Here is a 25,383-nt window from a genome sequence, read left to right as displayed (position 1 = left end):
ATCACCAACCACGTGAAATCAATGCAAATATCAGCCGTGCAATGATCACTCTCCACGTACATTGAATTGGAAGCTCCTCTACTTATTGATTGGGACAACTCACCTTGAACTCACCATGCATATTGCACTTTTATGCAGAACCTAAGCCTTTATCATACTCCTATCAATTCTAAACAAAACTGTTCTGGTTATTTATGGGGTCTAACGAACTCCCCTTTGCAATTCCTTTTGTCTCCTTATATAAAGCAATATAGGATTATAGGGTAGTCTGCCTAAATACCAACTTTTCCCCTAATCATAAGATGTTAAAAAAGATCCTAGGCACCAGAAAGCGAAGGACATGCAACATATGCGAACCTACGGCCTATGCAGAAGCACTGAAATGCAACATATATAAGCAAACTAGAGTAACATATAGATAGAAAAGTGGTCACAGATGAAGTTGAGATGCCAGTTGCTTACTAATTAAGACATTGAAAACTGACACCAACCTGTCAGATAAAGCTAAGAGTTCCCAAACAAACAGGGAGTAGTGAAAATTACTTCAAGAAAAAACAGGATTGGTAGAATTAGCTAGTATCGTCTAGTTTTCTCTCCTGTTTGTGGTACGTCCAACTTCCACGCTTAAGAAGTGAACTTCACACCTTAGTGTTGAACAAAAACAAAGGAATCGTACTTTCTTTCCTTGTTTAGCCTTCGGAATCCATTTTCTACCAGTGAAGTTGGCAACAAGTATTTTCCTTTTAGTAAGTCGTACTTATTACCTTTAACATAACCAACAAATTCAAACTTTGTGTCTCAGCTTAAGCTATTTATATGTGTGATGACTCGAACATTCAAGCAGCGTCCAACTATACTTAAGTAAACTTAAACATTCCTAGTCTTGGAGGAAATTGGAATGAATTAAGTGACTTCACTTCAACATCAAGTTCTTGATAAGACAATTTGTTCGTCTTGTTCCCCTGTTTTGACATCTATCAAAACAAGTTCCACAGCTAACATCGGAGGCTTCATTGCGATCAGCTTATGTTTATCAGTGGAGATCTTTCGATACTTTAATTGTATCCTTTAACTTCCTTCCAAGTAGACTGTTTCTTCTCATATCCATGTACAGCTCCAACAAGTTCTTCATGGTCATATCTAGCTTCTTATTGATTATTTTCAATTGAACTCTTCAAGATTGTTATAAACAAGCAGTCCACTTTGTTTAACAAGCTCAGAAAAGGTTAATTCCACTTCGCTTATCTGTCACCTATTATACTGTTTACCTAGTGTCCATCAGAAAAATCACACATTAAAAGCAAAGACCTCTTTTAAGTCGTGAAAACAACTCAGTAACTTGTCCTTCGGGACAATGAACAGAAATCCCAAGTGCGTTTGGGTTCCCGGACCAGTGATCATAGGTGCCGGACCATCAGGTTTAGCAACTGCTGCTTGCCTTAAAGAAAAAGGAGTCCCCTCTTTGATCATCGAAAAGGAGAGTTGCGTAGCATCTCTGTGGAAGACGAAAACTTATGACCGTCTGAAGCTTCACCTCCCTAAGCAATTATGTGAACTTCCTCATATGGAGATGCCAGCAGAAACTCCAGCATACCCAACAAAGAACCAGTTCATACTCTACTTAGATGCTTATGCTAAGCATTTTTGCATTAAGCCCATTTTAGGGGTGGAAGTTCGATCAGCTGAGTACGATTCAACCATGGGTTTTTGGCATGTCCTGTCCAACGATTTCAAGTTTGTATGTCGATGGCTAATTGTGGCAACAGGAGAGAATGCAGAGCCTGTCTTGCCAGATATCTCCGGAGTTTCAGATTTTAAAGGCCGAGTTTCACACAGCAGCTCATATAAAAATGGGGCTGATTTCAAAGGAGAAGAAGTTTTGGTCGTGGGTTGTGGGAACTCAGGCATGGAGATTTCCTTGGACCTATGTCATAGTGGTGCCCAAGCATCAATAGTTGTAAGAGATAAGGTGACATTTTATACTTTGATATTCTACCGTTTAAGTTCTCAACTACCTATGCTTCCAAGTTTCTGACACTTGCATTTTTGTTCTTTCCCTACTTTTCAGTAGAATAATCATACCTTCTTTTGTCTTGTTTTCTATTCTGCTTTGTGGATCTCTGTCTCCTTATGCATCTTTATTCAATATTAAAAACATACTTCTTCTTTCAACACTTATGATATGATTTATATCTACGAATATTCTGAATGCAATTTTTCTTAATCCAATTATCACGTTCAATATAAAGCATATTCTTGTGGTACTGCAGTTGCATGTTTTGCCTAGAGAAATGTTTGGAAGATCCACCTTTGGACTCTCCATGTTGTTGCTGAAGTGGTTTCCAGTGGGCCTCGTTGATTGGTTCGTCCTCCTCTGCTCACGGTTAATTCTTGGTGACACAGGTCGGTATGGGTTTAAGCGACCTGAAGTTGGGCCCTTTCAACTAAAGAATAGTACAGGCAAGACGCCAGTTTTGGATGTTGGCACTCTAGCCAACATCAAGATTGGCCAAATCAAGGTAATTCCCAAACCTTCATAGATTAACCTTACCTCCCTATACCTTATCTGATCTTAATTGTAGTCAGTCTCACGTATCAGTTTTTCATTCATCTGGCACAACTAACACTCAAAAATAAAAAGCAAAAAGCAAAAGATATTGTTGACATATATGAGCTTCTAATATATTAATAGAATTGACCATTCACATAAGTTCGAACTTATAGAGAAATTGACAATTTAATATGGTATCAGAGCCACTGGTTTCTTAGAGATCTCAGGTTCAACTCCTACCATAGAATTGATCATTCACATAAGTTCGAACTTATAGAGAAATTGACAATTTAACATGGTATCAGAGCCACTGGTTTCTGAGAGGTCTCAGGTTTAACTCCTACCAGGTGAAAATGTTCAGTCCTTCTACTGTATATTATTCACATAAGTTTGAACTTATGGAGAAATTGGCAATTTAACAGATAATGTCACACAAACAAACTAACATAGTTGAAGTTCACATAAGTTTTAACAGATATAGAAAAAATATGATACATAGTTGAAGTAATCTTGGTGACATAACAGACAGAAGCGGCTCAAGACGATCGGGGGCCTAAGCAAAGTTTGAATATGGGGCTTTATAGTATTAATATATACTAATAAAATTGTTACATCTTATGGATTTGTTTACGTTATTGCATATGAATACAAACCTCAATTTATTTAACAAAAAATTTAGAATATAACAATTATTATAAAAATTGATCCCAACTTTTTATTTTTTTTTTCTTTATTGAATAGTCATCTCATAAATTTGAAACTTCAATAGATTTATTTAACAAAAAAAATGCACAAGAGATAGAAGAAGAATTCTACACCAAATAAAACAATATATATAATGATAGATTATAGGGAAAACCCAAAAAAGACAAAAGAAGAATAGAGGTAAGATTGAAGTGTTGACTTCAATGCCCCATATTTGATTATTTATTATAGAGTGACGAAGAATTTTAATAAATTATAGAGACATGTATGTATTTTTTTGGAGAAGGCGAAAATGCGAGGAAAACGAAGGCGTTTAACGTGATTTTCTAGTTTCCAATTTTCCAATGTAAAAACGTTTATCTAACGGATTAAAATAAATGAAAAACAATAATAATAGAGTTTTTTTTTTAGCTAATAAAACAATAGTAGGCTGTGAGCTAAAATATATTGGGGGCCCTTGGACTGCGGGGCCCTAAGCGGCTGCTTATTATGCTATGGGGTAGAAACAAATGAATGTACTTAGTTTTTTCGCATATAACATCGATGAGCGTAAGGCAGTAAGCGAACGTTTGCTAATGTGCATTAACGAAAAAGGAGAGTCTAATCCTTTGTTACGGTCTCAGGTGGTTCCCGGCATAGAGAAATTTACAGCTACCGGTGCTGAATTTATAGATGGAACCATGGCAAAATTCGACTCACTAATTTTTGCAACTGGTTACAGAAGCAATGTGCCTTCATGGCTCAAGGTAAAATTACACAATAATGTACATGGAAAAGAAAGCTATTTTGAAAATGGTGAACTGATTATTGATACTAATATACTATACAGAAGCATCTTAAAAATATACTTGACGTCTTGACCAACCAGACATGTCTCTGAAAAATCAGAAATTCTGTAGGCTAGAACAGAGAAAGATCTAGCTACTGAACAAAACAAATGCATCGTAGGAGAGTTGCACAATGAGTGCCTTGTATGTAGGATAATAGGAATATTGTAGTTACACTCGAAATTATATGTTTGTATTTTAGTCTGTTAAATCTTACAACATTTGGTTATTCTTATTAGGAGGAACTCTTCAACAAAGGTGGTCACCCAAAAACACCATTTCCAAACAATTGGAAAGGCAAGAATGAACTGTACAGCGTAGGATTTAACAGAAGAGGCTTATTAGGAGTTTCCATGGATGCTCAAAAAGTAGCAGAAGACATTTCACAACAGTGGAACTCTGAGACAAAGCATCTGCGCACGGAGTTGTAATATTCACAGTATAATAAATTTTTCCGTGTTCATACTTTCTTCTTAGTTCATTTTAATCAACTAGATACAGCTCTTTATAATCCTCTACACCAAGTATGGATTATCCTGTATACCATCTAGTCTTCTACCATTGAAAAGCTTAATGTCGTTGCTGCATATCAGTGTTGATCTTGTTCTGGAAAATGATAATGCCGTATGGTTAAAAGATAACGGAGGGATATTTTCATTCTCTCGGTAGCATGTGTTGCCGTGTTGGTTTGATTCTTTCTTACGTGACCAATTAATGACATTATTAGATTCTGTTTCTCAAGATGAAAAGGTACGAAACACTACGAATTGATTGACAATCTCTAACAAGATGATTAATATTAACTAATCACATGGAAAATGTTTGTTCTGCAAACTGCGACATAAATCAATGAAAGTTCTTCCTCACACACACAGATATATATATATAAGCCAAACTGAAATAAACTGAAGAGCCTAGTGGACCTAAGACGGTGAGGACTACAAAAATCCAACTCGAACTGAAATACTTTCTTGTTCTCTCAAGGTCCATTATATTACGGGTGAGTCTCTATATAAAGAATAGTTGTAATATTTTCAGGAGTTCAGAAATAATATTAAGAGTTTAAGGTAGTTTGATCTCTAATCAAAAGATCAATTGGTGGTTTGATCTCTAATTCAAAAGATAAATTTAGGGTTCTTAGTTAAGGATCCTATCATCTGGTATCAGAGCGATTGGTCCTATCATCATCTTCATCAGGTATCATACACGTACTGTTCATTAGGCAGTGTTCACGTAATAGTCATCACGTTACTGTTCACGCCAATACTTACCGGAGTTAATGTCTGGAATCATTGTTCACGTCAGAAGGTTACTGTACAAGTCAATGTTCATCGTAGTTGTTGTTTACAACAAAGAAACAAAAAAGTTACACCAATTTTTTTTGGGTACAATTTTTTTTTCCTCTCTTCCAAACAATAGTGCAAGTTACTGTTAAGGAGGTTAACGAATGTGTTGATGCAATCGAGCGCACGTTGGATCAACATCATGCAAAATTCAACACCAGCTTGCATAATCTATGCAATAAGGTGAAGACAATTACCAATACTATAGGTGCGCACAATGATCAACTTACTCAATTAAACAAAAGTGTGAACTCTCTTGTGGCCCGTTTCACCAATCCAGCAATTGTTCAAGTTCTTATTACCAATCTACCGACCGTGGTCCCTACCAATCCAACTACTAGTCAAGATGGTGAACAACTCCAAGAAGTTCATCGAGTTCCTTTCGTTTTTCCTACTCTCGGTGGTCAACTTCAACGACAAAAAATTCCGAATAATCAACCTGAAAGAGATCCTCTCGTTGGTCACGTCCCTGTTCAACAACCAATTCCACAAGGTGTTCAACAAAATAGGGAAGCATAACCAGGTATACTTTTTTAGGGGTGAACACTTTGCATTGACTTTCCAAAATTTGAATGTAAAGATCCTGGATTGGCTCTTTCGTGCTAAACAATATTATCGAGAATTGCATCATCTTTCTGATCAGCAAATGATTTCTATTGCTTTTATTCACTTAATTGGTGATGTTATTGCTTGGTATCAATGGATGCGGCAATCTATTGGTCCTATGACTTGGTTGAATCTTTCTCATGCACTTTGTGTTCGTTTTGGTGATCGCAAAAATTTGGATCCATGTGGTTGATAAACATAAAATGAATAGTTTTACCTACGAAATAAAGCGATGAAACTTACAAACGCAAGTAAAACTAAACTAAATTATGATGCCTATATTATCAAAGATTTCTACTCTCAATCCTATGAGATATAGTGGAGTAGAGTGATTCGTTCCACTCTCAGTCCTTCCGCATGCTGTGTTCTCACGTGTAAGTACTCTAACTCTAGGGTCTAATGAGAGATTTACGAAAAAGGCAACTAGACTACGATGCAACTACCCACAAAATGCAACTAGTCGACTATGGGAATAATTAAGGGAATGCTACGTTGATTCGATTATAAGGAGTTAGAGGGGGATTGATTCCACCTTAACCCGACTTAATCTATTAACGACTTAATCGTCAGTAATCCGAATTGAACTCCGCCAAGCAAAACAATTGGTTCTTCCTAATCCCTAATTACACATGGCATTTCTACCAATTAATAACTAGCATGTGAACGATTAAACCCATTCTCATGGTGAACTAATCGTTTCTAGAGTGGAAAGGAAATTACGACGAATCTACGATAATCGGAATCAAACTTTAATCAAGGCTTCTCAACCCCCTCTAATGGAGGTTTAGCCGAGAATCATTACGCAATCATTTCCGATTACATTTAAACTAAACATGATATAAAGAATTGAAATTTACTTAATTAAACAATAATGAAATCTAATTTAATGACTCAAATGAAATAAGGACAGGAATTGAAATTAGATCTAGAAATGGAAATGACAAAAATCGAAGTTGATAGAAACACTACTTTATTGATCTAATCAAAATGAAGAACAAGATTCAAAGGTTTAATCTAATACAATAATTGAAATGGAACTAAACTTAATTAATCTATATGAAAAACTAGATCTAGAATCCATTAATGGAGGCTACTAATCTAATCTATTTCTAGGTCTAACTATCTACCATTAACCATCTACCATTAACAAAGAGTTAAGCTTTTGTTTTTATACTTTCAGATCCAAAAATCGTGCATGGGCTTGGAGCCATGTTTTGGGCCAGAGAATCAGGCCCAAAACCCAATTCTTTCAGTCCAAAAAGGCCTCTTCAGCTGCAGTTGTCTTCAATAGACTTTTCGTCCACTTTTGCCCCTCTAATTGGATTACGGCTTAGACCATTGGAAAGCTCTTTCCGAGCCGGTCGTTTTGACATAAGGTAGGCCCCATTCCGAGGTCTGAGTCCAAAGATATGGCCTTCGAAAGTTCTGCTGACTTTGTGTCTTTACATTTTACGCCCGCGTCGACTTTTCAGCTTTTGACCGGGCTTTTAGAAAGGCTTTGTCTTCTTGAATCTTGGCCTTTAATCACGGAACTCCTTAGTAACCGACCTTTGCTCTTTTATCTCACTAAAGTGGCACGTTTCGCACATAATGGACTTTTAAGCACGAAATGCATAAAAACACGTGAATCGGTGTTAACTCTTAATTATTACTCACATAATTGGTCTAAAAGTATGATTGTTAAAGGGTTAAAACTACAGTTTTGGGCTCTTATCAAACCACCCCCAAACAGCATTTTGCTTGTCCTCAAGCAAATATGAGAAATTAAAATAAGTGACAAAAAATGGAGTTCTATCTACTTCTCGTTTCGCCGAGTGCGATTGCATTGACCATATGCAACAAGGCCTTAAACCACTAGGAATCCCCTAGTGGACGAGTTATAGCCTCGTGAGAGTTTTCCAGTGAAGGTACTCACAAACTTCATCTATACTACAACGACTAAGAAATAAAACTATTGTTTCCTTATTCATGCTCTAAATTAACTATACCTCTCACTAACAATGCATATAGAGTAATCAAGTCGAAACCTAAGCTAATATATGCATAATAATCAATCATCTACAATAAACATATATACAATGAGTAATACTATGAAATGCCTAGCAGGTTAGTTTTGAAACTTCGGAATAAGCGTCCTTAAGTAGGTTCTCACAATAATAGTTAAGATCTGACACTCTGATTTTTCCACTCCGGTTCCAGCTACTCTAGTGCTTGATGGGCACACTTTACCTTACAATCTCAATGACAACAAAGAAGGGGTCGATCAAACACATCTGCCACTTACTATCACACTAACCTATTCCTAATTGAGCTAGAGGTCTTTATTAGGTGTTGCGGAGATTAGGAGATGGTTTAAGAAGGAAGAAAATGGATATTCAAAAAGGACAAGTCTGAGATAATAGAGTCTTCATATTATGTAACTAGAGAAAACCTTGTTATTTTCTTTTGCTTCTATACTTTGTTTCCATCCTTAGCCATATTTTTTTTCTTTTTCTTTGGTTTTTGACTCCTTTTATTTATTTCTATTTTTATTTTTATTTTTATTTTTTTATTTTTATTTTTCTTTTTTTTGGATGGAAACTTCTTTTATTTATTTTCTGAAGCAACTAACTAATTTTTGTTTACACAGGTTTTTCTCTTCTTCTTTCTTCCTCATTCTATTCTCAGACTTATTCTAAATTGGGTAGGTTGATTGAATTTTTTATTTTGTTTTTGTTTTTGTAACAGGGTAAAGGGATTGTGGTTTATGAAAGGCTAAAGAAAGGCTCAGAGGGGCGACTAGCGGAAAATAATTCATAGGTTTGAATTTCTGGCTATATCGATCCAAAGAGGGCCTAAATTCTCGCTTAGGATATGGCATAGTGATCAAGCAAGTGGACATGTGATATCTCTATCCGGATTTTACTTCTCCCTTGTGTCATTTCTCAAATGTTTCGCTCATATAAGGCTTTAGGCTATATTCTCACAAGATTTGTAGAATAAGTACTCTAGCCTAGATTTCAAAGAACTTATCGCTAACAATCATCGATACTCATGTAATATATTTATAAATAGATGCAAAGATTATTACCTACATATTAACCTATGTTTCTAAAAATTATTCGATGCAAAAGCTTCATTGAGATTTCTAGATTGTTAAGAGCATAGAAAGGAAACAATATCACTATTCCTAAGTGTATAGCATGAACTTATTTATTTATATTTTTGAATTTTTTTAAAATTTTAACTAGAAAACAAATGCATATTAACTCTATCTATATCCTAACGGATGCCTTACTTACCGTGTTTCTATGCCCCAAACAAGAAACATGCTTTGTCCTCAAAGCATTTAAATAAAGAGGGTAGGAAAAATACCATTGAAGCATGAAATTCAAGAACATCGTAAAACAAGGTTAGAGCGCACTAATATAGGAAATAAAACCCGACACAACTCTATCACGAAGTTCTACCCATTATGGGGTTAACAAGAATGAAATTGCTTGGGACATAAGCGGACACTAACTAGAATGAAAACTTACCTTATCCCCCGCGATTACTCATCATCTTCCTCATCCTCTTCTTCTATAAAGAAGTGAGGTTCCTCAGCGATCTGCCATGCCATGATAATTTGCCGGGCTTCTGCGCCATTTATCATCTATGATTGCTAACCTATTAAGAGCCACTTGGTTACGGGGTGTAAGGTGCAACCTGATGAGGTTGTATCCTCCACCCTTGCCAAGTCATTTACGCGGAAAGATCGAATAATACTATTGGTGGGTCGTGCGATTGTCGGCCGTAATCCAATCCGTGAAGCGTGTACAAAAAACGGGGGGAAAGAAACATAGCATAATCGTGAAATTAAGGCGGGCATAAGAAGGTACTTATGCCTCATGCTATGGGCTCGTGCTAAACTAGACATCAAGGTTCGGGAAGGTCATGACACATCGCCCCGTGGCTAAAGCAAGGAAGACGCGTTGCAAGTGGCATCATTCACGTAAGAAAACGCCATTCCCTAAGATGTTTAGCATGATCCAAAACATAACAGTTCCTATGTTCATGGACGGGCTACCAAAGGCGACGTTATATTCCCCTTGGTCCTCAATACGGAAAATGCCCAGCGCCATACGACTCATGCAAAACTTCGTAAGTGTAGACATACATATTATCGACCCAATAGCACCATTGGTCTTGTATTTCAGCGGGCATAGCCGATCCAAGAACAAATGCTAGCAAGAACACGGTAATTTCCATTGGTTCATTATCAATGTTGATGGAGAACACTTGTTCTCCATCCGGTCTTTCAAAAAAATGCAGTTATCGTAAAAATAAGATGCTAGTGTTGGAGAATAAAGTGCATCCGGTCTTACCATAAGCGGCTCCCAGCCCAGCGAATGTGATAAACCCCGCGAAACCAAGCACCATAAGTAGTGCTTTGGAACAAATCTTGAAGACTGTTCGGTATCAATGTTGGAGATGTCATCTCAAAATTACGTTTTGGAATAGCTGCGAATGATCCGGATACTTGCGAAAAACGGGAATTTTACGGTCCACGGAAGTCGGCGCTGAAAGGCCCAAGAAATTGAAATTTCCAGTGTTTGGTTTGGTCGTCAGCTTCGGCTTAGATGCTTGGCGCTCGACAAAAACTCAGAAAAAATATCTGAGCGCCGAGTCGCCTCAGAAGCCTTGAAAGTGCTTCGGAGTTGCGTAAAACTTCGGAAAATGAGCGAAACGAGGGAATCGCGGGAGAGAAAGGTGAGTGATGGAGTTTAGGTGTAGTGTGAGTTGTGAGTGTAGATTGTATGAAGTTTATATAGGTTTTAAGTTGCTAAATTGGATGGGGAAGTTGCCAAAACTAATCACGGCGGTTTCGGAAATCTTAAAATTTTCAAACCGAAAGCGGAAACAACTCATTTCCTTGATTCTAATTCAAACCCCAAGATTATCTTTTAGGTTGATTTTATGATAGAATGTACCTATTTAATCTAGATTTCATCCTACCATGATACTTATTCATATATATGCCTAAACGACCATATTTTCACCTTGACTCATAATAAATTCTAACACGAGGGTTATATAAAACTCATCTTTGGAATAGATAAAACCACCCCAAACAAGTTGGGAAGGTGGAGTCAATATTAAACAACCACACATAATGAAAATAACCCATTATATTAAAAATAATTCATTCGGAGTACATTTCACTACAAAATTCAAATTACGGAAATAAACTTACATAAAAATAAATGACAGTAATGAAACTACAAATAAAACATAAAACATCAAACTATACTATCCCTAGCTACTCCGGAACTGGTAGCGGAGGGAACATGCTCCGGAGACTGCTCCTGAGCTCCTGATGGACCAGCACCATTCGTCTTTCGACGACGGCGCTCATGTCTCGAGGGTGTATCCTCAGAAGGAGAATCCCCGTGAGGTGGGAATCGTGTCAGCATCTCTTTCCCGGGCGGCGCTACCGAGCTTCTAGCCCTCATCATCCATTCCCACCTCTCGTCCTCTCTCGGGGACGGACCTCGGTTATGATGAATCGTTGCTGTCGAGTCGAGGTCTTCACAGATAGTGTGTTAACGATGCCACCCGATGGATCACAGCCATGCGTTTCGCATCGACCAACACCTCTCCAAGGCATTCGTGTCAAAACCGTCAAGTCCTCCTCATCCTCCGAGGCATCGATTTCCCCGGCCTCCACTTCATTCTCAGCTCCACCATCCTCTTCTTCTTCTTCTTTATCCTCAGCCAACCTCCAAACCCGTTGGACACACTCCTTATAGATCACGAGGGTTACGGTGGAGGGTGATGTATGTCCGATCCGTCGCCTCGCTTTGCTACTCACTCAACTTCAAGATGATCTTTGTTATCAACACGAGGGAGAGGTGCAGCGGACTTCCCTACTCCCCTAATCATGCTCGGTAAAACTCTAAGATCAGAACTCATACTTCCGCTCCACGAGTATCCATAAGATGTGGAGGCGATTCGGGCCGATGTCGTGACCTTCCCCTTCCCCTGGATGTTCCGACCAATCCATCGGGGCTGCCACCCAATTTGGTTGGTCCTAAGGGGAAGTCTGTCGAACACAATGCGATCTCGCATTGTAGTCGCCTCAATAACTGTCTCGTGCATCAATGGCTCTACCCCATTATGTTGGGACTCTGCAGGGTGACATCAGATGGATTCTAGGCGGAATGCCTAGGATCTCGACCCAAGAACGGTCGTCACTTCCTTCCTCCTCTTCGCCACAACAATAAAAATCCTCGTCCCTTCCAACTCCCTCGTATCGTAGAACCGTCTGACTAAATCCTCGTGGTAATAGGCTTCAGTCGAGTACCACAAGCTATTCCAGTCTCGACTGATCATTTAAATCACCATAGAGCGGTAGTGAAGTGGTCGTGATAAAAGCTTGCTCCGGCAAAATTCGGCGTTGTTGAGCCATTGGAAGTTTGGAATGTAGTGGGGGTTTAAATGTGATGTGGTGGTGGGATTTTAATAGACCGGTTGAAACAACCAGTGGTGGTGGTGGAGTGGTGGTGCGGCAGCACCAAAATTTGATATTTTGGTGGATTTTTGGTGATGTAATTTGGTGGTAGTGGTGGTCGGACGTGTTTGGAGTCGATTTGGATTGAGTATTGATTTTGGGCGTGGGTTAATTTTTGTTTTCTTTTTATTTTGATTTTGTTTAGGTTTTGTTTGGAGCTTGGCGTTAATGGCGGATGGAAGTGAAAAGCGATGAACCGATGGTGAAGGTGAAGGGCTGGTCGCTATGTCGATTGAAGCGGGTTGAAGAAGTTGGGCCCAAGCCCAAAATCGAAATTTGTGATTTTTTTGTTTTTCCGATTTTTCGCGAAACTTCAAATCAAAATTGCCGCTTCGTTACCGGTCCGATTTTTGCGAATGAGATATGGAAATGATCAGGAGAGAATTTCCAATCCAATGATCCATAAAACACTCCATTCCGACCATGGATGACATATAAGATAGTGGAAAATGCCTCGAAGTGCGTGCATGACGTACGTTATGCGAACAATTGAACTCTAAATTCATGGATTATGTCAACCCGAATCGTAATACAATAAAACGGCCTAAGCAACTCTAATGGGACATAAACATTTAGTACAGAAACACGAACACCCCACCCCCAAACAAATTTTTACAACGAAGCTTAGAAAATTTGTTTTAGATGAGGTCTTTTTTTAAAGTCGATTCGAGACTTCCTAGGTTACTATATATATATATATATATATATATATATATATATATATATATATATATATATATTTAATTTTAAAAAGAAAAACAATAAACAATAAAGACATAATTCACCCCATAGAGAAACATGACTCAAAAAATCCGAGAAAACATGCAAAGAGTGGAAAACGTGAATTATGTTTAAGCGTGGACTTAGGATCGGGTACTTACAGCCACACACTCCATAGGGAGGGCCCGGTTACCTTAATGGTGCACTCACCAATATATGGAAATGAAAAGAAATGCACCAAACACAAAAGTTGAGTCGTTTATAGTCAGATACTCGAGACTTTATCTAGACGTATGTATGAACATGCAGTTTATCATATATCAACAACCGAAATAGTTGTGGATCATTCCATAAATAAATATCCCAGAAAACATATCCAAACACAATCAAGCACCAAGATTTCCTATGACTCAACCTAGTGAAATGAAAGCGAAGTCGGATAACCCTATTATGTAACCTATCATGCACCTTATTGTTCATTTTTGAATGAGTGGGTGTTCTAGTAAATAAGTGTGGAAAAGTGAATGGTTGTGGAGAATATGGTGGATATGGATAAGTTGTAGAAAAGACAGCACATGTAAAACAATGAGGATGTGGTTTTAGCACCAAACTCATTTATTGTGTGTGGAGGGGCTGTCTCAATTATGAAAATGAAGGTGTCAAATGGTTTGTCCTTCGTAGTATTTGTTTACTAGGTGGATTTAAAAATTATGAAGCCACGGAAGAAACAACGGGGATCGAAAGTGCAAACTCGAGATTCCTTTGAAAGGGTGGAAGGAGGGGAATCGAGGTGGATGTTGTACAAAGTAGTTCTTGATAGGGTGATTCATCACCGCTCGAAGAAACTCATCGAATTGCTCATCTAGATTGGTCATATCCTCGTTACTATGATAGTCCCTACATCATTGAGAAAGTCATCTATCTCATCCTCATCCGTAATATGTGTATCGACTAGTGTAGGGATGGAAATGTTGGAGTCTGAACTTCCAAAGGAAAGAAATTTGGGCATATGATTATCGGGGAGCGTGTTGTTGAAATAATCTCGAGCAAAGCTCGATCATGCTAACCTCTCCATCCATAGGCGAATCGGGTAACGTGTGTCTTTGTTTTAAAACATTGAGTTCAGTTAGCAAGATGGCCAAAAGACATGGACATTGAACCATCGCGGCAATTAATGGCGCATTGGCGGGTTGCGAAATGGACGCCCTAAGATGATCGGGACGAGTCGTTAGCGACTTCGTATCGAGGATGACAAAATCAGCGGATAGTAAAAATCTTGAATTTTTACGAGAACATTTTCGGCGACACCCCTTAGGATACTTAATAAACCGATCACTAATTGCAGCGTCATTTTAGTGGGTTGCATCTCGTGTAGACCTATTTGTCTATACAAATAAAACGGGAGTAAGTTGACACTAGCCCCCAAGTCTAATAACGCGGTCGTCGTATAAGAATCTCCTAAGGTGCATTATGCAATAGGGGCGACCGGGGTCCTTGTACTTAACAATTCCATTATGTTGGATAGAGTTAGGAATTGTTCTGTTAAAAAGGCGTCTTTTGGTATATTAGTCTTACGCCTAGTAGTACACAATTCCTTAAGAAACTTAGCATGGTGTGGTAGCTTTTTTATAGCTCCGATGAAGAGAAGGTTTATAGTTAGATTCTTGAAAACATCCCTAATTTCCTCGTAATTTGTATCCCTAGTTAACATGGCTAATTTTTATGGAAACGGTGGTTTCTGTCTATATTTAGCAATGGTATTACCTGGGTGTTTAACCGTGGCTTCCTGTTTCTTAGGTTGTGTTGTAACTGGTACCTCTACAGTGGTAGGCTCTTCAGTTTCTATTTCGGTATCTAGTAATATAGCAGGTGTAGGGACTACTGGTGGGGTAACTATAGGCATAGTTACTTTGTTATCAACCACTCTACCAGAACGGAGAGTGGTGATGACCTTTAGCTCACCTACATTTTCATACTCGTTACTAGTATTATTGGTTACCTCAAAGGCTGTATTTGTTGTTTTAGGATTAGGTATTTCGTGACTTGGAAACACGCCTTTGGGTTGGGCTTTATCTTGAGCCAGCTGTTTGGTTAAATTATTAACGGATTGTAGAAGCTGTTGGTTGGATTGAGCCATGGTTTGGAAAAGTTTTTGGCTCACTTGTATGAAGGTGTCAAGACGATCCGGTTGTGTGGGTGTAGTAGTCACGGGTGGTGTATTTGGAATTATTTCCGTGAATTATTTATGGGTGGATTTTGATAGTTATTATTTTACGGAACGATACCTCTATTAGCATTATAATTATTATAACTACTTTGACCTTGTGCTTGACCTTGTCGAGGTTGCACTTGGTTGTTATAATTATTAAAATTCCCGACGACTGCCCAATCCTTGTCGTAGTGGGGCTTGGTTAAAAGGCTGTCGCGTAGCCTAACATATTGATTATTGTACCCTTGAGGTGTTACGGTTTGGTTATTTCTCCAACCGAAGTTGGGATTTTGTCTCAAGGGCGTTAGGTTCACTATTAATGGAACAAGCCTGTTCATAGGCTATAGGGCCGATGGGAGTCGGGATGCTCAAGGCTCCAAATGAAACTACATGGATTTGAATTTACATTCATGTGGGGATTGACTTTTGTTGTACATAAATGGCTTCTACCTTTTTGTGAGGGATTCAATTAAAGTTTCAAGCTCTCGGGATCTGATTTAACCTCAAACATCTTGGTAGCCTTTAGCTGTTGAAGAAGAACTAGCGGAGCCGGAGTAATCGTCACTACCCCCGGTTGTTATTTCGCTTAGTTTGGTCCTCTAAAAATTTATAAGCCTCGAAGCTCCTTTGCTTAAGAAACTACCCCCATTCATTATGTCAAGGACTTCTTTATGGTGGTGTAGAAGTCCTTTGAAAAGGCCCTAACTAACGTGTCTTTCTCTAAGTTATGATGTGGACACTCTATAAGGAGATCGGTGAAACGATTCCAAGCCTCGAAAATGATTCATGAGGATTTTGTCGAAAGAAATGGATCTTGGAAAGCATCTCATCCGTCTTTAGGGGTGGGTAAAAATGTTCCATAAACGGTGAACAAGTTTAGCCCACGAGTCCACGAGAATTAGGCAGGCGTTAACCAAACGCCGCTTTATCGGCTAAGGTGAAAGGGAATACCCTTAATTTAATTTGTTCCGTACCAACCGTAGGATGGTGGAATGTTGTTAGGACTTGTTCAATCCTACGCATGTGTTGATAAGGTTTTTCATGGTCTAATCCATGAAAAACGGGTAACAAATTAAAAATATTTGGGGGAATTCATAAATCCCCCACTGGGTCTGCTAGAATGATGCAAGATTTGGGGCTATCGCTCAAGGCTTTGTAGAAGTCAGAGAGAGGAGTCTCTCTTTCTTCCGCCATTATATCAGGTGGTGTGTGTGAAATAGTAGTTAGAGGTGTAGTGGGTGGTATACTAGATAGACTTGATTGTTGATGTTGTTGTGTATTTACGTTCGGTGTTTTTGTTCGCCGGACCTTAACCTCATATAAGGCTAAGACCAACTTTAGCTAAACACGCCAACACTCCAAACAATTACGATATACTAGTATAAACCTCTAACGAGGAGATGTGAGGTGTGGAAGAAAGGAATACGACAAGCGTCCTTGCTTCGCTTATGAATAAGCGTCTTGTTTACGCTTGTTAGATTGTATATAACATGTTAGAACACTGAAAAATATGAAGGATCAAAGTTGAATCAAAACCGCCGAAATCCGAAAAAAAAAAAATGGCTAAGCCGTCGTCGCATAGAAGCGTGATCGCTTCGGTGTTAATTGGAATTCGAGTTTAAGGTGGGTCGCTCCACACGGGGCTGGTCGCGCTCGAGAATCGATGAGTTAGGGTATGGTCACGCCTCAAGCCTTGAAGCGCTGATCGTGATCCGGATATAGGCTAGAGTGCGCTCCTTACAGCGCCGATCGGCTTCGGTAATAATTCGGACCGAATTTTTCAACTCTGGAATGGACAACCACAGTATGAATCAAACAAGGGTGGGTGGGTGAAATGGGACTTTAAGAAAAGTACTAACACTATGAAAACAATACGAAAGTGAAACTAAGATGGCAGCGGCGCCATTTGATAAACATAAAATGAATAGTTTTACCTACGAAATAAAGCGATGAAACTTACAAACGCAAGTAAAACTAAACTAAATTATGATGCCTATATTATCAAAGATTTCTACTCTCAATCCTATGAGATATAGTGGAGTAGAGTGATTCGTTCCACTCTCAGTCCTTCCGCATGCTGTGTTCTCACGTGTAAGTACTCTAACTCTAAGGTCTAATGAGAGATTTACGAAAAAGGCAACTAGACTACGATGCAACTACCCACAAAATGCAACTAGTCGACTATGGGAATAACTAAGGGAATGCTACGTTGATTCGATTATAAGGAGTTAGAGGGGGATTGATTCCACCTTAACCCGACTTAATCCTATTAACGAATTTAATCGTCGTAATCGAATGCTTCGCCATAAAACAATTGGTTCTTCCTAATCCCTAATTACACATGGCATTTCTACCAATTAATAACTAGCATGTGAACGATTAAACCCATTCTCATGGTGAACTAATCGTTTCTAGAGTGGAAAGGAAATTACGACGAATCTACGATAATCGGAATCAAGCTTTTAATCAAGGCTTCTCAACCCCTCTAATGGAGGTTTAGCCGAGAATCATTACCTAATCATTTCGATTACATTTAAACTAAACATGATATAAAGAATTGAAATTTACTTAATTAAACAATAATGAAATCTAATTTAATGACTCAAATGAAATAAGGACAGGAATTGAAATTAGATCTAGAAATGGAAATGACAAAAATCGAAGTTGATAGAAATACTACTTTATTGATCTAATTAAAATGAAGAACAAGATTCAAAGGTTTAATCTAATACAATAATTGAAATGGAACTAAACTTAATTAATCTATATGAAAAACTAGATCTAGAATCCATTAATGGAGGCTACTAATCTAATCTATTTCTAGGTCTAACTATCTACCATTAACCATCTATCATTAACAAAGAGTTAAGCTTTTGTTTTTATACTTTCAGATCCAAAAATCGTGCATGGGCTTGGAGCCATGTTTTGGGCCAGAGAATCAGGCCCAAAACCCAATTCTTTCAGTCCAAAAAGGCCTCTTCAGCTGCAGTTGGCTTCAACAGACTTTTCGTCTACTTCTGCTCCTCTGATTGGATCACGGCTTAGACCATTGAAAAGCTCTTTCTGAGCCGGTCGTTTTGACATAAGGTAGGCCCCATTCCGAGGTCTGAGTCCAAAGATATGGCCCGGAAGGTCTGGCCGACTTTGTGTACTTTAACAAGCGTCGACTTTTCGACTTTTGGCCAGAGCTTTTAGAAAGGCTTTGTCTTCTTGAATCTTGGCCTTTAATCACGGAACTCCTTAGTAACCGACCTTTGCTCCTTTATCTCACTAAAGTGGCACGTTTCTGCACATAATGGACTTTGAAGCCTGAAATGCATAAAAATACGTAATCAGTGTTAACTCTTAATTATTACTCACATAATTGGTCTAAAAGTATGACTGTTAAAGGGTTAAAACTACAGTTTTGGGCTCTTATCAGTGGTTCTCTCTCTAAACTTTAACAAACAGGTTCGGTTTGTGATTTTCAAAGGGAATTTGATTGACTCGCCAATTTGGTTCCTGACCTTCCAGATGCATATCTAATCAGCATGTTTGTTTCCAGATTACGTGATGATATTAAAGCTTGCATACACACTCTTCGTCCTATTATGTTAACTCAGGCTTTTGATATGGCCATTGCAAAAGAAGAGGAATTTACTGCTATTCAGGAATATTCACGAGATTATCTTATTCATTCTCCAGTTTCCAAGTTCTGAGCTTCGATGCTTATCATGAGCCGAGCAACAAGAGCACCGTCGCAAAGGCTTGTGTTTTAATTGTGACAAAATTTACAAGACAAGTCATCAGTGCAACCATTCTCAAATTTTGTTTTTAGAGGTTGCGCCTCTACCTTGATTAGTGATTCTTCCATATTGCTCAAGACGTCACATAAATTTCCCATAACACTTGTTGGTCAGTAGTTTCAGCTTGAGGACAAGCCGAATTTCAAGGGCATAGGAATGTTAGGAAATTAGTCTTTTATCATTATTAGGAAACTATAGCTTAGTACATAGTTTGTTTCTATTTTGAGTCATAGTTGGATTAGAAAGTTGAGTCTCCATATAAAGAGAATAGTTGTAATCTTTTCAGGAGTTCATAAATAATATTAAGAGTTTAAGGTAGTTTGGTCTCTAATAAGAAACAATCAATTATTGGTGGTTTGATCTCCAATTCAAAATATCAATTTAGGGTTTTTAGTTAATTTGGTTAAGGATCTTATCATATTTATAGAATTTGCCCCTCTATATAAGTTCAAGTTTATGAAGAAATTGACAATTTGAGATATGAAGTGTTTGTTTGGCTTTACAAAATATAAACCAATGACAACTACAACAATGAACGTGGAATGTGGGAATGCGGAATGCGATTTGCATTCCATAAGTATTGCGAAATTGAGTTTTGGCATTCAAAACTTTGGGTCCGCTTGGTTGAATGGAAATGATAGCAAATTTTGTTTTGAAAAGTTGTACTAAATAACTTTTTGTTTAGAGATTTATAGATACTTGGTTGAATTTTTTTTTTTTTTTGAAGGTTTTAGGGTACTTTCAATTTGGGTTCAAAACCCTAACATTGAAAACAATAGAAGAATGAGAGAGGAGGAAGGCAAACTTAAAAGGAGGAATTCAAATTTCAAGAGTTGAAATTTCAATTTCGCAATATGGAATTTGAGTAAGAGGAAGAAGACAGAGAAGAAGACCAGCAAGGTTTTTAGGCTGGGCCCAATGGTTATCAACTCTCCATCCCTATTTTTTAAAAAAAAAAAGTGTTATAAAGATAGAAAGTAGGTTTTGGTCCTTCAATGATGTGAAAAATACTATGCCACTTTAACTGGCGTAGTTTGAAACCTATTTTTTTTCAACGCCACTTCGACCAGCGCACAATGAAAATAATAATAATAAAATAAAAAAAATCTACGCCTCTTCAAGTTGGGCAGAATAGAAACCCATATGTCGCAAAAGACAAAAGTGCCAAATGACTCCAATTCAAATGATGCCAAATGAAATTCTATTTTACATTTTGCGCCACTTCAACTGGCGTCATTTAGATTTTTTCATTTTACGCCATTTCAACTCGCGTAGAATGCATTTCGCATTCCTAAATAATACTCTCTATATATGGAGAGTAATATACAGATGGAGAGTATAAACTGCCGCAAATCACGCCACTTTTGTGGGGATATGGAGCCATTGTACTTAGCTTATGGAAGCCAATTTCAAAGTGCAAAAAAGATACTTACATTTGATTTTTTTTAAATATTTCCACGGGAAAAATGCAAATCAACCAAGCACCCTCAAAATGCAAACACTTGAAAAAAACTTTCTAAAACAAACTGTTATCCTGTTTTTCGGGCTAAACATGTGATCCTTTGTCGACCGGGATTTTTGTTGTGTATTAGTGCATTCAAAGGGATTAAACACAACATACCGTCCGATAACAGGAGTGCTTTACTCATCTATTACGTAAGCAGCATTCCCGCCCTAGCGTCATAAAGTTCTTATAAGTTCCGAAGGACCCAGTAATAGTAGAGAAGCCACTAGCAAAGTAATCTGGTCCCTCCCACTTTAAATATTGGATTGATAAACAAATATAGAAAAGATCCTCTTGCATCTCAGCTAAAGGGTCCATTCGATTAATACTACAAATAATTGTAGGTCCCCATTTGGGGCCCCAGAAGCTTTTTCCAAAGGCTTATGAGTTCAGACTTCTGAGCATTGCTTTATAACTTAGTAAAGTCACAATCTACCCACCCCCAGTCTTATGATTGGTTTTGAAACCGCAAGGCGCAAACTTGAAAATAATACAACAACTATAATAATATTAATATTAATAATAATAACACGTTATTCATATCTCTACACTATATGATAGCCGGATTTTTAGGAGAAAAATTTCTCAACCGAATTATGTATTTGTAATCTCTCTATTTTATGATTTTAGAACCACCTCTCTTAATTATTCTAATCAGCTCCCTCCTTTCTAAGCAATTTACCAAAAACTTTCTCACTTTATTGAAATTAGAATTAGTTTCATATTATTTAAAATAATTTAGAAAATCTCATTCACGTCACTCAAATTATATTCAACCCTTCCTAATGTTTTTATATTATTTTTTAGATTATAACTAGAATTCAAAAAATCATACTATCAAAAAGATGTTAGAGCGACAGGTTTAAAGATTTGAAAAAACACCGATGCGTAGCACGGTTCGCATATTCGTTTTCAAGAAAGTATTATGACATAACGAAATCTATTAGAGGTTACTGCATAGAGTAATAAACAGGGATCATATATGGGCAGCATAAGAGAGCAAGTTCAATCGGGTGATATATGGGGTGCTAAAGAGACATATAGCACCTCAAATACCAATGTCATTTTAATAGGGTTGCTAGAAGGGTCCTAAATATGGATGGTGTGATAAACCCAACTAAATTTGTGAGCTGCCAAAATAAGTTGTCAGGGACGACGGACGACATAGTTTATGTCGTCTGTTGGTTATTTCTATATAGACGATATGGTTTCTAATTTTCTATCGTCCGTCTATTAAAATGAGAGACAACGTTTCTGCCGTTTGTACCTTACAAACACAAAAACTGAACGCACTTGTTCTTATTTTCATATATAAATTCATTCCAATCATTCCACAACTCACCAATCCATTCCATTCACTCCACAATCCATTACATTCATTCTACAACTCAACAATCCATACATCTATTCAACTAAACAAAATTCATTCATTAAACAAACATAATTCAATTCATTTATTAAATATAATCCATACAAACATCAATCAATACAAATATAAAAAAAAATTCTAAACTAACTTCGGCTCGAACACTTGCCAAATTGATATACGTACTCTTCTTTGATTTACTCTCTTGCCATGATTCTCGCAATGTCATTTCTATCAACTGCGCTTTTAACTTTGCGGCTCTATCATGTGATTTTTTTTTTCTCTTCTCGCTTAGTCACCAAATAATTATAGTACTCGTCGATTGTAGTTATAAACGAGTCACATATCCCATGCATCATTAGTTGTGACTTGACATATCACGCCCTAAGTGTAGCCTACAAAAAAATCAATAACTTTAAGAAAAATAATTACTATAAACCAAATATAACTTGAGTTTCAAAATAAACCAAATACTAATCTCATCTAGAGTGTCAAATCCGAGACAAGATTCGAAAGATAACTTTGATCAATGTGAGGTATAAGCATGTTGACATGCATTTCCTGAGATGTAACCATGTCATAGCTCTATGGGTTATCCGGATCGGAAGGAGGTGGAGCAAAAGTCTCGTAAGGATCTCAGCAGGGTGTGGGATACGTAAATCACTTATAATAGTTTTATGTCCCACAAAATTTATGTTAGCAACTATGTACATATTAACAGGCAATATAGGACCCCCTTAAGACGCGATCCCAGTAACTGTCGTAGTCACCATTCAAATTTTAAAAAAGTGAAGCCTGTGGACAAGTCTTCATTATTTATAAGGAAGAACCTCTATTGACTAGTTCTTCCCAATGAGCACATATTCTCCGGAGGAGACTGTGGGATAAAAAGTGTTCCAACGATTTGGTGTCAACACCTATCGCCCAGGTACAACACGATGATACCTCCTATACTATAATAAAAATAAATATAAAGTTATATTATAATAAAAAATAAATATAAAAAATAAACTTGCAATTTAATATAAAATTATAATACTAAAAATCTAAAACTTACTTGTTGTAAAATAAGGGTGAAGCCACCATTTTGACCATCCACAACATTATCATTAGATCAGCATGTTTGATCCAACATGTAAATCAATGCTCCAAACATATATAGCATCACCCCAGTCAAACTCATGAATGTATTATAACTAAACCAAACACTCTATCCTAACCTAATCTCAATGAACTATCACCCATAGGGAAGAAACATTATGTGATTAAATAAAAATATAAGGCTCACAAGTACCTCTCCCGATTTGTACCCGTCAAGCACCAACCTTCGTCACTTTCTTTAGTATTCTCTATGAACTCATTCACAAAAGAAAAAAGGTCTCATACCCCCTTTAGACCAAATGTTCCGGCCTAATATTGGGCTAACACTCCTCTGCGTAATCAAAAGTCGAGTACTAGCCTTCTCCGAACGTGATTGCCTTTATTTTTCTTACGCTTATTCCCTTGAGCATAGTGACATATATCCATTGGAGTGATGCCTATCTCGCCTTGTGGAAACTATGAGTTGTGTCCCACCACCGCTCGATCAAAGCACGGTTGACGTTTTGATATCTATATCAAAACAATGACCCAAATAAAGGTTGTAAAATTCATTTCATATATCTACAAAACAATCTCCTTTAGTAACCATTATTTTCCATCAAGTGTTCACGGATGCTCAACAACACCACAATTTCATCTCCCTCGCCGCCTAAATATTTCTTCAAAACACTTCATTAAAATTAAAAAAAATACAAAATAGGATATTAAAAAAAAACAAATTTAACGATCAAATGTTTACCATATTTACACTAACACGATGAGAGATGTGTGTTTCCGGGTTTATAGCCAATGTAGGATGTGTTAGTGGATCGATTGCGTCCAAAATGGAATTACTATAAGGTTTTGCAAATTATAGACTTTCGTTTTCATCCTCATCGTCGTTTAGCGTTAACGTTGACTATTTTGTCAATCTACCAATTAATTTTTGGCCGAAAAATCATTTATCCTTATTACTCATTTTGAGTGGCACCTACAATTCAAGCATTATCAAACCCATTGCCACCAAATAATGCCCAATCAATCAATTAATTAACTATCATCAAAGGCATGCATTGTTAAGTTTTAATTAAAATGCAATCTAATTACTTTTACAATTAATCCAACAACCATCCAAAACTCCAACAATATATATCCCATACAGAACAATAGTATCAGATAACAAACAACGATATCCTTCTATAACTTCAAACGACAATTAATCACTTCAAACAAATATAACATTATCATCCCTAACTAAATGCAACCTAATCACTTGTACAAATAATCCATTCAAGAATCACATTTGACAATAATTTATATCAAATAATCCATACAAAACATTTAATGTACAATTTAAAAAGCATTCAATTAACATTCAAGAACCATTCAATTAACAAATTAAGAATGCATCTTTGAATTAAATTAACAATTAACAATTCAAGCATTCAATTAACAATTAACAATTCAAGAATGAAAATTGTCATTTTAATATTATATTTGAGTGAGGAGACCAAGAGAGAGTGAGAGAGAGAGGGGATTTGTTTGAGTGAAGGAGTGAGGAGTCCGAGAGAAGAAAAGAGAAACTTGTGTTTTAGCGTCTGGATTATACAAACAACATACTTGTTGTCGATCTGTTACAACTTAACCTACAGCAGCAGAGTTTCTGCGTCGTTCTCTTGAACTTGATAGCTATTAAAAAATGTGATTGGATTGGTTTTTTTATTTTGGGATGCCAAATTTGACTTGAGAAGCTAAAAAGCCTATATGACATATTTTAGCTGCCTAATTTAGCAGCTTCCATTGGACTCGCTTTGGAAGAGAATTTTGATTGAAGACGCGTGCCCTCAAAAAGTTCATAGATTCTCTTAAAGGTGGATTGAGATCTAGGCAGTCGACCGTAAATTCTACACATATCAATCATTGTTAGCCGTACCGAGATTTTGTACACTGGTATGCTAGGTTGGACTACGCACATCATCACCTAATCATTGCCATATTTATACTTCTAAATAAATAAATAATAGAGAGCATGAAGAGTATGAAACTTTGGTTCTTATCCCCCCTCCCTCAGTTGCTCACAGCCACAGCCACAGCCAGAGACGGGGTAGGTTTGAGTTTCTTTGAGCGCTGAAAATTACTTCAGCATCTAAACAGG

The 25,383-nt window shown here is 37.3% G+C and overlaps 1 protein-coding gene and 1 long non-coding RNA gene across 3 annotated transcripts; one reads left to right on the top strand and one right to left on the bottom strand.

Annotated features, from left to right (window-relative positions):
• The first annotated feature begins 452 nt into the window (after positions 1-452).
• LOC147501328 (putative indole-3-pyruvate monooxygenase YUCCA3) lies at positions 453-4,761 on the top strand. 2 transcript variants are annotated; one of them, XM_086606353.1, is made up of 4 exons: positions 477-1,969; positions 2,271-2,519; positions 3,880-4,002; positions 4,323-4,760. In XM_086606353.1, exons 1-4 carry the CDS (start codon positions 1,355-1,357, stop codon positions 4,512-4,514), a joined length of 1,179 nt encoding a protein of 392 aa, XP_086462479.1. In that variant the 5' UTR covers positions 477-1,354; the 3' UTR covers positions 4,515-4,760. The 2 variants fall into 2 exon arrangements, with proteins under 2 accessions (XP_086462480.1, XP_086462479.1); XM_086606354.1 differs by lacking the exon at positions 3,880-4,002 and having other exon boundaries at positions 453-1,969; positions 4,323-4,761.
• Positions 4,762-22,208: 17,447 nt separating this feature from the next.
• LOC147501327 (uncharacterized) lies at positions 22,209-24,048 on the bottom strand. Its single transcript, XR_015219798.1, has 2 exons — positions 23,206-24,048; positions 22,209-22,543 (listed from the first exon to the last, which is right to left on the bottom strand). It is a non-coding gene; the product is annotated as an uncharacterized LOC147501327 (long non-coding RNA).
• Between the last annotated feature and the right edge of the window lie 1,335 nt (positions 24,049-25,383).

The sequence above is a fragment of the Coptis chinensis genome, chromosome 4 (genome assembly GCF_015680905.1).
Source record: "Coptis chinensis isolate HL-2020 chromosome 4, ASM1568090v1, whole genome shotgun sequence".
Taxonomy (NCBI): Eukaryota; Viridiplantae; Streptophyta; class Magnoliopsida; order Ranunculales; family Ranunculaceae; genus Coptis; species Coptis chinensis.
This window is presented reverse-complemented; position numbering and strand designations above follow the sequence as displayed.